This window comes from Humulus lupulus, chromosome 3, assembly GCF_963169125.1.
Source record: "Humulus lupulus chromosome 3, drHumLupu1.1, whole genome shotgun sequence".
Taxonomy (NCBI): Eukaryota; Viridiplantae; Streptophyta; class Magnoliopsida; order Rosales; family Cannabaceae; genus Humulus; species Humulus lupulus.
In genome coordinates, this window is record NC_084795.1 from 111,264,806 (window position 1) to 111,282,780 (window position 17,975).

General features: G+C 32.4%; 2 protein-coding genes across 4 annotated transcripts; both read right to left on the reverse strand.

The window, feature by feature from the left end:
• Window positions 1–8,617: 8,617 nt before the first annotated feature.
• On the reverse strand, window positions 8,618–13,608 carry LOC133823066 (sucrose transport protein SUC3). Of its 2 annotated transcripts, XM_062255644.1 has the most exons (14): window positions 13,094–13,608; window positions 12,587–12,652; window positions 12,184–12,282; window positions 12,035–12,099; window positions 11,866–11,950; window positions 11,623–11,656; window positions 11,369–11,468; window positions 10,973–11,048; window positions 10,360–10,704; window positions 10,051–10,194; window positions 9,700–9,933; window positions 9,544–9,607; window positions 9,412–9,455; window positions 8,618–9,070 (listed from the first exon to the last, which is right to left on the reverse strand). In XM_062255644.1, the coding sequence occupies exons 1-14, from the start codon at window positions 13,406–13,408 to the stop codon at window positions 8,900–8,902; spliced, it is 1,842 nt and encodes a 613-aa protein (XP_062111628.1). In that variant the 5' UTR covers window positions 13,409–13,608; the 3' UTR covers window positions 8,618–8,899. The 2 variants fall into 2 exon arrangements, with proteins under 2 accessions (XP_062111628.1, XP_062111629.1); XM_062255645.1 differs by lacking the exons at window positions 12,587–12,652; window positions 13,094–13,608 and having other exon boundaries at window positions 12,035–12,074; window positions 12,190–12,250.
• A 1,588-nt stretch (window positions 13,609–15,196) lies between these two features.
• On the reverse strand, window positions 15,197–17,308 carry LOC133823067 (binding partner of ACD11 1). Of its 2 annotated transcripts, XM_062255646.1 has the most exons (4): window positions 16,949–17,308; window positions 16,724–16,799; window positions 15,928–16,041; window positions 15,197–15,817 (listed from the first exon to the last, which is right to left on the reverse strand). In XM_062255646.1, the coding sequence occupies exons 1-4, from the start codon at window positions 17,062–17,064 to the stop codon at window positions 15,389–15,391; spliced, it is 735 nt and encodes a 244-aa protein (XP_062111630.1). In that variant the 5' UTR covers window positions 17,065–17,308; the 3' UTR covers window positions 15,197–15,388. The 2 variants fall into 2 exon arrangements, with proteins under 2 accessions (XP_062111630.1, XP_062111631.1); XM_062255647.1 differs by lacking the exons at window positions 16,724–16,799; window positions 16,949–17,308 and adding an exon at window positions 16,536–16,667.
• Between the last annotated feature and the right edge of the window lie 667 nt (window positions 17,309–17,975).

Genomic DNA, 17,975 nt, shown 5'->3' on the forward strand with positions numbered 1-17,975 from the left:
TCTAGGAAGATTTTACTTTTCTTTTATAATTATTTTTTTAAAAAAGAAAGAAAAAAAAGTGTTTAGGAGAAGCAAGATGAGGGGTTCTATGGGTCTACTTCTCTGATTTTATTTTATACATTCACATTTAAATATATATTTTTCATTTATTAATAATTTCCGAATGAGGAAAGAAGAATGATTAATTAAACCTTATCTTATATATTTTTTTAGACATCCTTTCATGCAAAGATATAACCATTTTTTATTAAATTTTATCTGTTGAAATTTAAAGTTTAATACAAAGAGACATACACATATGTTGTGAGCTAGACTTGATGTAACAGTGATGTCTAGCTTCTTTTGTTAATAGGAAAAGATAAGGTAACTAACATATTAATTAGACTATGAATATAATATATTTTAAGCGAGAGAGAGATGAGCCATATGAGATATGAAATAAATATAGTAGCGTTTAGATTATCGTGAACTTAATTTAGTCATCAATATAATAAGTGTACAATCATTTACAGTGCACAAAGGTGCCTTTCACTCTTAAAAAGACAAAGTAAGAGGTGTTTTTCTTAATATAGACAGTTGTCTTTGATATTTATTTCAGGGGAAGAAGCAAACACTTTTCAGGTAGCTAGCTTTGATTCCTTGGTTAAAGGAGAAAGAAAATGGAAGTGATTTCATATTTTATTTAAATTTGAAGCCAAGTGGGTGATTTAATAGTAGAAGTAAATATAAAATATATATTTTTAGGAACTGTTAAAATTATGATTGATTGAACAATTAGAAACTTGAAACCAAAAAGCTAAATTGAGAAATATATATGTTGGGAATTGGGCATAGATAACTAAACTAAACTAAACTAAGGTAGATAGGTTTTGGTATAGGACTAATGTGACATTTTAGAAAAAGAAGCTATAATACCAAGAGATCAGATGACTAGATGAGTAGTACCGTCATATATGGACATGCTTGTCTTAGCTTAGGATTACTTAAGAAAAAAAGAGAAATCAGTTGGCTGTATGCTTGTTTTTTTAGAGTCTAAAGGGCCAAACAAATTGTCCATCTATCAAGAGAGAGAGAGAGAGTACTTGAAAGGGGATTGTATTTGGAAGAAGAAGAAGAAGAAGAAAGAAGTTAATAAAGAGGAGAGAGAAGCAGGAATCTAGGGGGATGGGTCCAACTAGGGCTGGGGGGGGGCAGGGTTTGCTACCTAACCCACCAACAGCTATCGTGCATCTGGACGAAGCCCTTTCCCATCACCATTCACCCATTTATCCCTTTCCATCAGTTTCAGTTTCAAAAATCCCCAACCCCAACCTCAACCTCAACCTCAACCTCAACCTCAATTCCAAACCCTTCTCTCTCTCTTTCTCCCTATACATATCAATATAGATTCATTTCATATTATGTTATACATATCTATCAAGTTTCATATATTAATTTACGTGTAGAGAAAGAGAGAAAGAGAGAAAGAAAGAGAAAGAGAAAGGGATTTTAAAAAGCAAAGCTTTTGTTACAACCCTACTAGAGCTGGTCTTTTTTGTCTTGGTGCCTCGATCAATTTATATTTCCAAAACACTTCAATATCCTCAACTCTCCCCAACCCAAGCCCAATTGAAATGGCCTTGTTTAATTTGCGATATATGGGTAGTGGCAGTGTATTATATTATATATATACCACCTCTCGCTCTCTCACACAGTACTTGTGCTTTAGCCTACACGATATCGACCTATTCAAATAATAATAACAACAGTGCTTCAGTGCCAATAATTATTATTGTTGGACAAATCTATGCGAAGCTACAGTACATATTAAATGTACACAAAATTCACCAGGCGGGCATATAACGAACTGTATAGCTCAAAAGTTTTAACCTTTTGTTACGTACGTGTCTCGGTTTTTTTATTTTTTTATATTTCCACCTTCATCATCGATTGTTTACTCAACATAACCAAACATCTTATATTCATACAATCACTTCTAGCTATCAATGCATGCTTCAGCTAAATAGTTATCACTATTTGTATTATTAATTTGTAATGGTTTCTCTTTACAAAACAAGGTCAATGGTAAACAATAATAATGTATAGGTGTTTCTAGACTGAGACTTTTCTTGTGTTGTAAAAACAGACAGAGAGGACCCATGAAAAGAAACTTAGTGTTCAAACATATGGTCCCAAACTGGGCTAAACTCAGTCTTAGTCTACCATTTAGTGCCATGAGACAATTGTCTCACTCTTTCATGAATCGAATGAATATTAAAAAAAAACTGTGAATTTAAGCTTTGGAGGAGCTTCCACTTCCAGCATTAAGGATCAACATGACTAGTTAGTTGGTTTAATTAAGCTAATTTCACACAAAAAACAAAAAGAAATACGTAATTAAAAATAATATTATTAATTAACATCAGAAACATACACTTGCTTCAATTATTATTTTGTTACTTAATTTGGGGGAGTCAAGTATCTAACTAGTGGATTAAAATGAAATGGGAAACACTAACTGACACCAATAGATAATTTTATAGCATTCAAGTACACCTAACATTTCAGTTACTTCTAAAATTTCATTAGAAGCCATTTGAATGAGATAAATTTATAATTGATCACCTTAACGTTTTCACTTACTCGATTTTTTTTCTCATTTAGATCTTTCAAAATTTATAGCATGGATCTATTGCCACATTACTCTTTATTTATTTCTTCTACACTATTTTTAGTGGCATTAAATGAAATTATAAAATCATTAATTGCAATTACATTCTAGCAAATTAAGTATGTAGAAAAAATTAATTGTCACCGGTTGTATTTTTAGGAAAATAATAATAATAATAATAATAATGAAGAAGCAATATTCCCACCCAATTTTGTAAACATAGTTTCTCTTGAATCTTAAAGTCAAAATAAAATTATTTATTTATGTGATAAAAAAACAATATATTTATTTTATTTTATATTATTTTGCCTTTTGAATCTTGATGACAATTAGTTAATAATGTATAAACAATAAATAACTAAAGAAATAATACACGGATACTTAATTTGGAGTCAAAATTTTAAAATAAACTATATACGAAGAGAAATGAAAGAAGCGTAACTAAAATGAAATTGATCTAAGTGTCTTAGAAGTCACCAAAAGTTTAATATAAGTGGTGAGAATGTGTTAAGATTCATAGAATTTTATCTTGAAATCAATTGCGACAGTGAGTGGGGTAGCTCATTATGTTTCATAAATGTTCTTATATGTCCTTTAAAAAATAGTAATTCTTTTTTTATCACTAGTTCTTAAGAATATCTAATAGTTTTTATGTATTCATTCGTGACTATTTTTACTTAGATGCTCGTTTGAATTATTTTAAGACATTATCGAACATACTTTTTAATTTTTTTCAGATTTTTATTTATATAGAGAGAAACTTGTTTTATAACGATTACCGAATGGCCCTAAATAAATAAACAAAAATTACTACTTTATTGCTCTAAGTCTAAAAAAAATTGCTAGAACATCCCCTGCGGATATAGTTACTCATCCACAATATTTAAGCTTGCTAACAAATACTATAAATAAGGCTTGAAATAAAAAAAAAATTGATAAACAAACAGCCACATGCCTTATTCAATCTTTCTAAAAAGAAAAAAAAAAGTACCACCTTTGACATATGCACCTAACAATAAAGATTTTATTTTACAATGTGTAGGTTGAGATTGAAGAAACAAAGAACATAAATACAAATAAAATAAAATAAAAATTATAATAATGTACCACGTAAATTGAAGCCTTAGCCGTCCTAATTAAAGTTATAGTTAAAAAAATTTCTATTTTTAACAAGAGACTGAAATTAAAGAAAATTCAAGAAAAGGTGATGGAAAAAAAATGGTTACGTCGGTTATGTGCTAGAATCGATGGAAAAGTGCTTGATCCAGGCCAAGCTATATATGTAATATTCTATTATAGAATCGTGTACATGTAATATATTCCTTCAACTTAAAAACTAATGTATAGCATTTTTACATCGATTCTAGGACACATTTATTTTGTGAAAAGTTAGCTATTAATTAGTATATAACAAGCGATTTAAAAATTCATTTTACTATAGTAGTGTTATGATATCTTGTTAAAATTTATGGATCGCTAACTAAACTAATTATAAATAAGTAGAATAACCGATCTTTTTATAAATATTCCAATACATGAGTGTAAATTGGTATATTCCCTAAAAAAACAATATATAAAAATGTATGCATAGAAAAGAACAAGTATTGTATTGACGGATCTTAGTCAATGTGAAGCTATAATAACACTTGTGGATAACAAAAAGTAAAATCACTATAACAAACCTTAGAAAAAGGAGAGAAAAAACAAACAAATAACATATTAATCTTTTACGAGAATATACTACTTTACATTCATGTGTTTGCTTAAATACATACTTACATTTTTGAGGCCTTATTTATGTGCTTAACCCATTAGATCAAAATGCCTTACTCATTTTATTTTTTGTAAAAATTAATTGTTATAAGATAATAATACTCCCTCTTATTTACTTGGAATTAATTTGATATTTTCTAAATATTATATTTAAATAAAAAATAAACTATATTATATAAAAAAAAAGACCATTCTAAAAATTTTTAAATATGTTTTCTTAAAAAAAAATATTTTTGAAGAAATAATTTATTTAAACAGTTTAGAGTGAAATTTTATTTCAAATGAAATAATATTTTCAAAAATATATATAAAAATAATTTCAAATAAATAAAGTGAGAATATTATTATCTTATTGAAATTTATTGTGTCAAAAAATATTAAAAGTGTTTTGAATTATACTCATATGTTAGCCAAAATGTGTACATAATTGACATTTTATCGATCTGTTAAATTTTATTTAATTATAGATAGATTATATTAAATAAATTATTAATTGTTTACATTTTAAAAAAAAAAAAATAGTAAGGGATGCTAATAAAATGAAACATTAAGGCCATATGCAATCAGACGGGATTACGGCAATATATGCCGTGAAGAGCACAAATCCATCTCCAACCCAATTCCAAAAGTGCCCCCATTTACCCGTTGATGAACAGTGCCACGGCATATATGTCGTGCACTGTTCACACGGCATTTTTTTTTTAATTAAAATAAATATATTTATATCTTATATATATATTTATATATATAAACATATGAGTATTATGAGTATTACGTTGGTTTATATTTTATGTTGGGTTTTTTAAATTATAAATACATATATAATTTAATTTTTTAAATAAAATTTCAAATATTTCATAATTAATTTTTTATATAATTTATTTTAATTTGTGTGAAAATTCTTACTCTACACTATAAGAAAATAAAATTAACATTGAAATTGATTAAATATACAAAAGATAATTAAAATATAATATAATAATAAATAATATATTTTTTGGTGTAATTTTTGGTGTTGTGATTGGAATGGAAAAAAAATATGGTATTAAGATTTTTTAATTTTGGTGTTGGTGCAACACCATAATGAGGTAATGGGTTGGAGATCCTCTGAGTGTTTTCGAATGCTTAAAAATGGCGTTGCAGTATTTAAAACGTTATGGACTATTGAGAGTTACTTTCCAATAAAAGGAGAAGTAGAATGGAATAGAATAGTATTCCGTGAGGAGGAAAAAAGAAAACATTTTACTGAGATTCCCTTGTGGAGTGGAGTGGAGTGGAGCGAAAGCAGCTATGGGATATGGTCAAGTGTGTCTTTTGATGCAGAAATCATTAGCTGCCCTTATTCTGAGAAACTGGGGATATATTTCTAGGAGTAAGATAGGAGTAAGGGTTGGGTCCCACTAATCTGCATTCTAGTGATGATGGGACTTTTCATGGGTCCTACCTTTATGCTGCTTTGCTTTACTATTGGAAGGAAATGACAAGAGACTCTTGGCTGAAATCACATGACTTTATTGGTTGGACTTGGATGGCTCATGGGCCTATTGGAATGGGGTGGATCCATGTTCCTTATTACCTCTACTCCCCCTCAATCCCTCAATTTCTCATATTATATTTTCTTCACTTTTAAAAGTGTTTGAACAAAAGAAATGAAAAGCATTTCCTAAAATACCTAATAATGAATTTCAAACATAACAATAACAATAATAATAATAATAATGGTGAATCTTCTCTACTCCTCCATATGTCCTCATCTCTTCTCATGCTCTTGCTTTGTTCATTTTGGTCTGAATCCCCATGTGCCTTCTTTCGGTTGACGTCATTTAATCTTCTCTAGTTTTTATATATTTTTAGAAAATATAATAAAAATATATTTTAGATAATATAATAAAAATATATTTGTTATTTTATTTGGATTTGGTTTTGGGAGGAGGAGATATTATATTGATAATGATTCGTCAACCACTGGTCCAGAAATGTTTTCGTTTTATTTAGTCTTCACCTCGTGGCAATGTTTTTTAACTTTTCTTAAGGGAGCTGGCCCATTTAATCAGAAACCGTCCATCTCGCAGGACATTTCCATGGGTTGAGTTGGCCACGACATGAAAAATTAGAAAATAAATAAACAAAGAAAGAAAAAAAAAAAGAGCATATAAAGTAAAATTGATCATTAAATGAAAAAACAAAACAAGATTTTTTCCATGGTTTCTTTAAGAATCATATTACATGTATGGATTGTTACTTTGCATCTTTTATGCGATCAAAGATGTCACTTTAATAAGTTTGTGGAGAAAGGAAGAAAGAGTAGTCAAAGTTATATAATTGTGTATCAAAATGGGAGGTATATTGGTTGCTGAAGTGGGAGTGAAACATACGAAAATTAACAACAACAAAAAAAAGTCTTTTGTGGTTTGACATTTTTAGAGCTCCAACATATTAAGATGAAATAAAGTTAAAAAGTGTTTAAACTGAGAATTGACCTGCCAACCATTTAAGACGTCATTCACATCTCCCCCCCCCCCCCCCGGTTGTCTTTAAGCACACTGAAAATACTTATACATAAATTATTGTTTTTTAAAAACTTGGTTAGTAATTGACGTGATCCAATATGAAAAAAAAATAGTAAGTTCTTTTCTTCATTAGAATAAAAATATTTTATTATCTGCCGCGAACTAAGTAGTCTTGGATCGAGGTTTAAGACAATGTAATATACCAGTACAGTGCAAAATACTCTGCCAACCAAACAATCACTAACTAATAATGACTAAACAAAGACTATTTTATTAAGAGGCAAACTCGTAAGTCTCCTTTTCAAAGTTTTTGATTGGCAAAATCTTGATACTAGTTTTGGCATGAGATCTTTAAGAAGTTACGTATAGGTATAGCACTAATGATTCAAGTCAACTAATATCTATTGATTTAACATTTTTTTATTATATGTTTTTAATTTTATTTTTCGTTTTAGATTTTGTTGTCGTATCTGTGTAGTCTAAAGTGAAGGTAAGTGAAGGTGCATGATCTCTCTCTAAATATATAAATATATATATATATATCTTGATTATTTTCTACTGTGCTATCAATCACCAAGCAATTCATTTACAAACATGTTTTTTTTTTTCAAAAAAAAAAAAGCACTCGGACTTTGTTTTGAAGATGTTCACTACTATTTCCAGGCCAGAGGGCCACTTGGAAAGGAAAACCAGAGTCAGTTCGACCTTTTTATTATGTTTACTTTCTAGTCGAAGAAAGAAGCTTGCAAAAGGGGCTTGTTTGGTATTGTTCTCTGTATTTTGTTTTTAAAATTGTGTTTTTAGAAATGAGAATAAAAAACTGTTTTTGTAGTTTTTAAAAAACAAGAGGTGTTTGGTTAATGTTTTCTAAAAACAATTTTTTAATTTTATTTTTTTTAAATCTTAAATAAAAAATTAATAAATATATTTACGAAGAGAAAAATATTTTAAAAGTTTGTAATAAATAATGAGATAAAATAATTTGAAAGAAAAAATGATGAAAAATAAGAAGTGAGAAAATTTGAGAACAACAGAAAACAACTTTTTCTTGTTCTCAAAATTTTCTGTTTTTTGTAACTTTGTTTTTAAAAATTGTTTTCTAAAAACAATGCCAAACACTCCATTTGTTTTCAAAAAACTGTTTTTAGCTTTTAAAAACAAAAAACAATTTTTTAATTAATGTGTCAAACACCCTCAAAGTTTCCCAATTTGATTTTGCAAGAACGCTTCAAAGTCAAAAGATAGTCAGAACGTCAGATACTCCATCCACCGCTCAATGTCCCCACCCCACACCCTCGGCCCTGGATTACAAAAGCAAAAGGCCCATATTACGATAATTAAGTTATCAAATCCAAAGGCTTCGTCCTATAAGTAACTATTGTGTCAACCAGTTTGGTGTGTCAAAATATGTTAATTGATCACAACAGCTGTGTCAAAATCTAGTTCAGCAAAACGAAGAACAGTTCAATTTTAGCATAATATTGTCTACAGTAAGGTCGCGTTCTATAATCACGGGTTGTAACTTGTATTCCAAGCCGGCCTTAAAATGTCGTAATGTAGAGGTTATTATTTCCTTGGAATTTTTTACTCGCTTTCAACACTTTACAGATCACCACCATTTTACGTATCAAAGAATCTCTAATAATTCTCATGTCTCTAATTAGTAAATTAAGACTTAGTGAAATGAATAAATTCGTGGTAATATGATATTATTATACTTATCAATCATTATCTCTATATCCTTTCCGTATAAATGAAAATTTACACACTACAAAAAGCTACAAATACCCACACAAACGTGGGAAAAGAATGAATGAATTTGTGTAAGTAATTGCATTCTTTCATGTGAAATATTACAGGTACGTTATATGGCAAGGGGCCAACTCTCTGAGAGTAAGTGCTCCCGACACAATTGCCGAGAGCCATATAAAAGCTGTTCATCAGGTTGCCTAGATTCGGACGGTCATTAGCCAAAATGAAAACCAGATGACCTGAATGAACTGCTAGATAGATTTGGAAGCCTGCGAACGGCAATAACACCAGCTGCAAGTGCAGCCAAGGAAGCCAAAACAAATGCAGGTATATTTCCTCCGCCAAATAAAGCATCCCACGGTCCAGCTCCAAGTGATATAATCATCTAATCAATACAACATTATAATCAATAATCACATGAAAGCCTGTAAAAGTGACTTGAAACCAAATAAGGAAACCAGATGAAAGAATCATTTTCGCCAAGGACAGCCAAAGCAAATACTGATTCACGTATATAGGGAAAAAAAAGAAAAATTAAGAAATGGTGTCTTTTCTTCTTACGCTTTTTTTTCAGAAATTAACTGTAAAAGCATCTCAACATTATTAAGCAGAAGTACGTTTTTAACCTAAACAAATTCTTTCTTTCCAACATATTAAAAAGGTGACAATTAAAAATTACATTTGAGAACTAGGGGAAAAGCTTTAAAAGGAGTGCACTATTACTACCTGCGGAACAACAATTGCCAGATTCAGAACACCTATAGCCAGTCCTGCATAATAATATAATACAAACTTCAAAAATCAGAAAGCAGAAAGGGAGAAAGTAGATGCTCGGCTCAACATAAAAGCCATACTAACCTTGGCCACCACCAGAATCTGCAGTCAGCTGTGCTGTCACAGAAAATGGAACACTATAGGTAATCTGCAAAAGACAAGCAATCAACATAAACAAACACAAACTATTAGAAACATTAAAGCCTAAAATTACTGTCTGCTATGAGAACATCAACTTACAGCAAGTGGGAAGCCAAGAATAGCAAACACAACTAGGGAAGCTGTCTTAATAGTATCATTCCCACCAATTGCATGTTCAATTCCTTTAGAATATTGCCCAACTGATATCATACTTATGATGGCGGTGCTTGCCATGCAGGCAAACACAATAAAGTTGCTCAAAGCCCATACTAGTCTAGCACCCATCCGCTGACACATAGGTTCAATAAGAAAAGAACTGATTCCCAGAATAACCTATTAATACCAAATAACCATTAGCATCAACATAATTTCTGAGGATTCAAGGAAATTAAAAAAACCCACACACAAAAAAAAAAATCAAAGGGCTTAAGCTCAAATTAGAATTCTTACTGAATTCAATAGCAAACCAAATGCACCTTCTCTGACACCTTGATCATAAGCCTTTGCTTCGGCTGAGCTTCCCTTTGGATCCCCATGATAAACCTCTCTTCCCATCCAATCCGTATCAAAGAGAAAGAATGGAAACCATGATAACTGCATAAATTAATATCAGTGCCAAACATTAGATTATTACAAGAAAGAAAAAAACCTTGATAATCAACAACACTTGTAAACTCTATACAAATACACCAGGTAGTTGACAAGGATCATATTGTTATAAAACAGAGATGTGGTGTATTAACTAATAGCAGTACCCACCCAACTGAGAGCCATAACAATGAGCACTGAATGCATTGCAGGTGGTAAATGCCTTAAACTAGTTAGCAGATTGACTAAAACAGCTCCAGGGCCATCAATATGCCCAATATTCTGTTCTTCCTCTACTTTTGAATTTGCATTGCTTTCATGACTACCCATAACATTCTTCACATTGGCACCATTTATGGCTGAGATATCATGCTTTAGTTTTAAATTCTCAATTCCATTTTGTTGTTGATCCTCCAGCAAAGGAGCAGCATCTGATAAACGACGGGGCTCTTTCACAGGGAGTGGAACCTCTTCAGCAAAATATATAGTTACAAGTGTACAAAAAGTTAAAAATACCTGCACGAATCCCAAGCTGAGTATTAGATTTGCAGGATAGCTTGAAAATTAATAGCTCCAAACAATTTCAATGTTTAATAAAAAAAAATATTGATGCTAGCTAGCTAGCAAGCCAGCATAACAAAAATCTTCAAACTCCATGAATGAATCTAAGGTTTCCTTTGTTTACCGAAAATCCATTGATACGCCTAGTCATTGCGTATTAATTAATTTAATATACACTTTGCAAGGATGCTTTATCAACGTAATCTTGGATTAAAAAGCTTACCACAGCAACAAGAAATGCTGCCTTAAGATTTCCACAAGCTTCACAGCAAGCTCTTGTTAACAGAAAGGGAAACCATCTGCCGAAAAGTTATTTTAATTAGTACCACAAAAATGGAATACAATGGGGATTTGAACCCCTCCCTCCTTCCCACACACACTCACACACCCAACCACTTGAGTTAACCCCAAGTGGCCCACAGAATCGGAATAGAAAGATCATAAATGTAGTAAATTAAATTAATATACAGCACAATTTGTGGCATGAAATTAAAAGGTTTCATTCATCCAACTTGGTATGAAAAGCATTATATTGTGAGAGTGATCAAAATTAACAATAACATGACCCCTGCATACATCAGCAACATAAAGTGAAAATAAACTAAAATCAAAGTCTCACTTGTGCCACTGTCCACTAGCTCCTGCAGAGAATCCCAGGATGTTACCAACAGCCATCCATAAACAAAATACAGCATTTGATGTATTGCGTTGATCAGGGCCTAGAATAAAATGAAGACAATAATGTAATCAATCAATTAGTATAAAATACTTAGTAATGTGGGAAAAAACAAATCATAAATACCAGATGTAATTCATGAGTGCTAAATTGCAGAGCCGTGCAAACAAATATGAAAGATGGGAATATAAAGTTACCAGCTAGATCAGCCAGGAGAGCCCGCGCTGGTCCCTGAAAAAAATATAAATTTCATTCTTTATTAACACAATAAGTAAAAGAAAAAAGTTCCATGTACTTAATTCTAACTGCCTTACTTGAGGCTGGCTAGCTCAAGTGGTTTGGGTGGGTGAGTATATGCGTGGTGGGGGTTTCTAGTCCCCTTAATGTATCAAAAATATTCTATTGACTGCCTGTGGTTCACACAGTAATTATTAACTCACCTGCACTGTATTGTTGGCAAGATCAAGCAACCAAAACCCAATTATAAACACGACAGCTGCCCTTGTCCGGGTACCTTTAAAAGTTCTGCATTTCCTTAGATGAGTTGATCAACCTTAAATGGATGTTTGTAGTATACAGTACCAAGATTCAAGAGAAGGCAACAAAAACCTGCAGTGCTCCTTTGTGTCTCCTAACAAGTATCCGACGTCTGCAGAAAACCCGATTAATACCACCTATATTACAAGGCTTAGTTTAGTTATGTTTATCACGGTATAACTAAATAGTGAGAGCTAAGAACGAAAGGTGTTAATGCTTACAGCAGCTGAAATTAAGAGAGAACCAGCAAGAATGAAGGGACGTCTTCTTCCAAATTTTGAAGTGCATTTATCGCTCCAAATACCAACACAGGGTTGAACCTAAAAGAAGAAAAGCAAATAGCCTAAGCAACTAAATTTCTTAAATTAACATTGTTAAACAATTACTTTCTCTCACTATACCTGTAAGACAATACTAAAAGATCATACAGGGTCTTTAACAAACTACTTTCCGTTAAAGATAATAAAAATGAAAGGCTAGTTAAAAACAGGATAGCCAATTCATAATGCCATTTACCACAATGAATACATTTGGTTACCCTTAAAATAACCAAATCAGTCATAACAACCATAACCAATAATATTAAAATTACAGCTAAAATATAAATTGGCTGCTGTAACTTACCACAAGGCCTGTAATGGGGCCACAAAGCCAAATAAATGAAGAAAAAGCGTGCCCTATCCCAAGTGTCTGAAACAATAAATTGAGCGTCATTAACCAAAAAACGATACAATGTGATAAGAAATCCCAACTAAGACAAGCAATCATGGTAGAGAACAATATGTAAGACTTGCATTTTCAATACTAGTTTTATGATTCGTATCCATTATCACTGTCTAAATATAAGAATTTAATCTAGATAAACAATTCAATCTTTTGAACTAAAGTCCACTATTTTAACTAGATTATCCCAATACCATACGTTGCTTTTGTTATATTCATAGAAATTATTCCCCCACCCAGCCCAAAAAAAAAGTAGCAAATCAATACATTGTATATATATATATAGAGAGAGAGAGAGAGAGCGTGTATACAGATAATGGGGTCGATGCAAGGCAAGGAAGCAATTTATATGATATGATCAATTCAATTACGATCGATGAATCATTGCATAGTATAAGATAAAAGAACCTGTATATAGGGAGTCAAAAGTGAAAGTTGTAACGCCCAACCAAATTGGACACCAGCGGCTACAGTACAACTAAGAACCAAAGTGGCCAGACTGCAATTCTTATTAGATCTGGGAGGATTCGCCGAAGAGAGGTCATCAGAGGTCTCATTAGGAACCCTAGGAGAGGACGTAGAAGAAGAAGGAAGAGAATTGAGCTCGATTTGATGATGATGATGATGATGATGAGGCTCATCAACTCCCACCATTTCCATTTCTGCCTCCTTCAGGTTCCTGTACGGAACCCGAATCGTCACTGAGTCCGTCCTCGCCGACATTCTATCGATGACTCAGTCGAATACTCAAATTTAATCCCTAGTCATCGAAATCAATGCTAAAGATCTGGTTTTTCTCAGCCAATATTCAATTTCAGAGTTCCTTTTCAGAGAACAAAGAACATATGTTTTCGAGGCTGGTCAAATTTGGGCGGGTGGTAAAGAGTCATGTCCGATCTCATTACGGGCAGATTTTTGCTACACTGCACCACCATGAAGACTACAGCGGATATGGGCCGTTAAATGACAGTATTGGGCCAAAAATGAATACATTTGGGCCCAGAAAAACCACAACGTCGAATGTTACATCACCGACAGTGTCTTGACCAAGATCTTGAATCATGATCGTCTATTTTGGTTTTGTTAAAGGAAGGGAACCGTTCGATCTGAGGGAAAGTAAAAGTCAATCTAAACATGCCTTTGTCATTAAGCGAAATGTGAAACGACCGACGCCGAAGTTTGAAATTAATGGTAGAAAAATCAAGGACGCGTAAGCAAAGGTTTAGCTGTGGTTTTATCCAACAAAAAAAGGTTTAGCTGTAGCTTATAAAAAATAGTAGAACAGTGTACAACTCACTACATGGAGTAGTTTCTTTTCAAAGATGTCGTTAAGACATCTCTGTTGCTACTAAGCAAATATGTACGTGGCCATAAAAATACTATAGTTTTTCTTTTAATTCCCGTCCAACAAAATGCATACTTATTTATATTCTTGATGGAGTATGAACAATAAACAAATTATATGAATTCATTTAAATGAATGCATGTTTAATTATTATTTATATTTTTTTCTTTCACTTTTTAGTCTAATATTTTAGAGCATTTAGACTAGATGAGCTATAATATCTAAAATTGTAAAATATAGCTCAAAATCTAAAAGAAAAAATCATTTTCAGGATTTCACTACTCAAATGAAAATGCTTCTTAACAATAAAAATGTCTCCTTGGAAGGGTTGGATTATTTTTCATGATTATAATCTTGCTGTGTCTTTCACAACTTTTAGCCTGTTGATTATGATCTTGGGAGAGTTATGCTTCCCTTGTTTTTCTGGGATTTCCATATTACTTAAAAAAAATTATTATGGTGCAGTTGTGATATCTCTTTTTCTTGATTTAGTTTCGTGTAATGGCAATCTCACATGCTCATTACTGATTAACTTAAAGTGGCAGCCAAAACAACCCTCACATGATGAACAAGATGGATTAAAAGGAATTCATCAATAGATGTGGACATTCCGGCGGCTGATTGGGCTAGCATTGGTGATTTCTATGAGGTTCTTGTTTTCAACACCGACCATTGGTAGTTTTCTTTCCTTTGTCTAATTTGCAGAAGATCTTAGTCTCAAAACCTTTTTTTTTTCTTTCATGCCGAAACCGTCCCTACATATAACTCCTGCATAACCAAGGCTTCCCATGCAAGCAACATCAACAAAAATCCCAGAAATTCATGGGAAGGGCTGAGCTCTGGCGGCATCACCCTTGTGGGGGAGCAAGGGTAAGCAGCAAACGGAGAGAACTTAGCTTTGTGAGAAGCACTCCTATTATGTAGAGAAGGGGGATCTAACATCCACTTGACAAATTGGTCCGGGGAGGGAAATATAAGCTGCTCACTCCTAATTGACCACCAAATGAATTTTGCCCAAGTGCATCGGAGAAAAACCATTATGACAAACGGATTGATTTTGTTGCTTGCTGACCCAAAAAATATAAAATAAATGGCCAACCCACATGGCACGCTAATGCGGTGCACCACCGTGCTACCAAAGCCATCGGTCATCCGTTCCAATTACATAGCAGAAAGTAAAACGTTTGATTTATTATAAACAGAAAAAGAAAGAATACACACATAGTATGACATTCAGTTTTTTCCTTTCAGATGTAAGTGTGGTCATCAAAGCTTAGTACGCGAGTTTGTTTTGTATACACAACAGCAGTGAACTAGCTATCTAGAATCTTTGTAGACAGAACAACTACTAAAGCATCTCATTGATGAACACCACGGCCACCCAAATCAGCAGCAGCTTTAGAGGCTCGATTTAGAGCATCTGAGACCCAAAGAGCACCTTTCGAGAAATAGCTACTGTTTACAACCAAGTTTGCAGCTGCGGAGGCAGTTCTTCCTGTTGCTAATACAGCTGATTTGGTCATCTCTGATACATGGTACTTCTCATCAACAGATGTAGCAGCTTCAACTCCAGCAGAGATTGTATTCATGAGGCCAATTCTTTGACTAAGCTCAGCAACCTTAGCAGCTGCAGTTGCCGAAACTTGATGAGATTCATCATAGTCTTTGGCCCTAGCCAATGCGTCCTTGCTCAGAACAAAGCCCTTGGCCACCATAGTTTTAACCACTTCCTGGGCCATAGTCACTGCTTCTCCAGCATCTGAAACAAATTGGTTTCTCTGTGGAACCTTTATAGCAGTATAGAGATACAAATTACTTCAAAATGACCTTAAACAAAAGACTCCCTCCTTTTGTTTTACCAACATACTTGTAAAGTTAAAAAAAAAAAATTGCTTACACTGGAACTAGACTCATGTTCACGACTTTCAGAAGACCCGTTCCAAAAATCAAATTCATCTCTGTATTGCCCCCATCGTGTTATGCATACACGTTGATCTACAATTGTAGCACCCTGAAACAATAAGAAGACCACTACATACCTCAAAGAAAGAAAAATCCAAGACTAGAAACTTTGGATCATCACTAGAAGGGAATACAAAGAAAGTAACTGAGCCTCATTACCAATGTAACCATATAAAAGACTAAAAATGGTTTGGAATACACCATTATTTTTTTTTTATTTTATATTTTGTACTTCTCTCACTTAACCTACAATTTTCTAAAGGTGGGAAATCCTTGCAAATAGTTAGGTCGTTCCCTATGAGGAATCAAACCCAGATTGCATGAGACAAAGTTAAACCGAACCCTTTCCATAGAGGAATTTCTGAATATATTATAACAGAGAAACAGATGAGGTAAATTCTTGAACTCAAGGCATTTTCTTCGCTTCTTTCGTCTGCCAAATTTTTCATTGCAGAGAATAATTACTGGTACTATAAATAAATAAAAAATGAGTAAATTCTGGTGCCAATCAAGAAAGAAATTATCCATAAAGAGGTTCCTTACTTTGGTGTCCAAAACGCTTACTAAAAGTATGCAACAAAAGATTCTATCAAGAATCCGCATGGTAGGGAGGCCAAAATTTATAACTGGGTAACCCAAGCTGATAATTGTATATTCAAGCAAATGTTTAAAAATAAATAAATAAATCAACAAAAAAAAATTGTTGATATGCAAGGAGCGAAAGTACTCACACTGAGCAAGCACGCAGTGTCCTGAGAATACGCATCTTTAAAGGTCACGTAGGCAGTACAAGCATAATCACCTGATCTATTCTTTGACAAAAATAAATAATAAAGAACCTTAATTTCCAGTTACGATAAAACACCATATACGAATTTAATAGAAATTTGAGTGTATCTCTTCAATTATACATATTTTGAAATAAATAAATAACAAAACGAAGAAGAAAATGGTACCTGATGATTTCGACATGTTCGATGTTACCGGAAAAAGAGAAAAATTCATAGACATCTTTCTCTGTGGCTTTCGGAGACAAGCCCGTAACTTCGACTGAATATCCACCTTCATTCATTTTCTTATTTTTTTAATTCTCGATCCAACAAAGAACACAGATCTTGGAAGGAGAATTCGAAATTCCGAAGAAAAGGTATTCACCAGTAAAATTCCGAACACAGATCTTGGATGACGACGCCCGCCCCGACAATCTAGTTTTCGAATTGGTTACTGGGCTTGGGCTGTTGTTTCAGTAAAATTAAAAATTAAATGGCATTTCTAGAAATCGGCACTCCGTGTAATTTATACAAACCAAACAAACTAAGAGAGTTCACAAAAATACCTGAACATGTTTTTAAAACTTAAAATACAGAATTTGAAAAAAATTACTAAAAATATGGAGGATCATAAGAGCATTTTTTTGTAAACAAAGTTTACAAATTTATAACAATATAATTTATATTTTTGTAACCAAAGTTTAAAATTTTGAAACTAAACTATATGTTACAATTTTGTAAACAATATTTACAGACTAATAATAAGCGAGTATAGAACTGTTACAAATTATTATCTGTATTTTTATATTTTTATAAAATACATTATTTTTTATTTTTTTAAAATTCAATGCTATGTGTAATTTCTCCTAAAATTTAGTGAATTTACCTATGTAGATTTTTTTTCCTTCATATTTATGGTTTTTTTGAGTTGCTTTACAAAAATATGAAAATTCAAAGTTTCTATTTTTTATAGCTGTTTTTCTCAAATATTTGAAAAATATATATAATTATGCCATATTTATAATAATAGTTGTCTATCCAAAAAATAGTTGTTGATGACGTGGCAAGAATTTTCGACACGTGGTAGAGATGTTGCTCGCCTATCGACCAGAAATATTTCTATATGCGAAGTTCAAGTTTTATATACGACCAGACTGGTCGTATACTCCGTATATTTATGAATAAATCTGTACAGTTGTAATGATATCTGAGA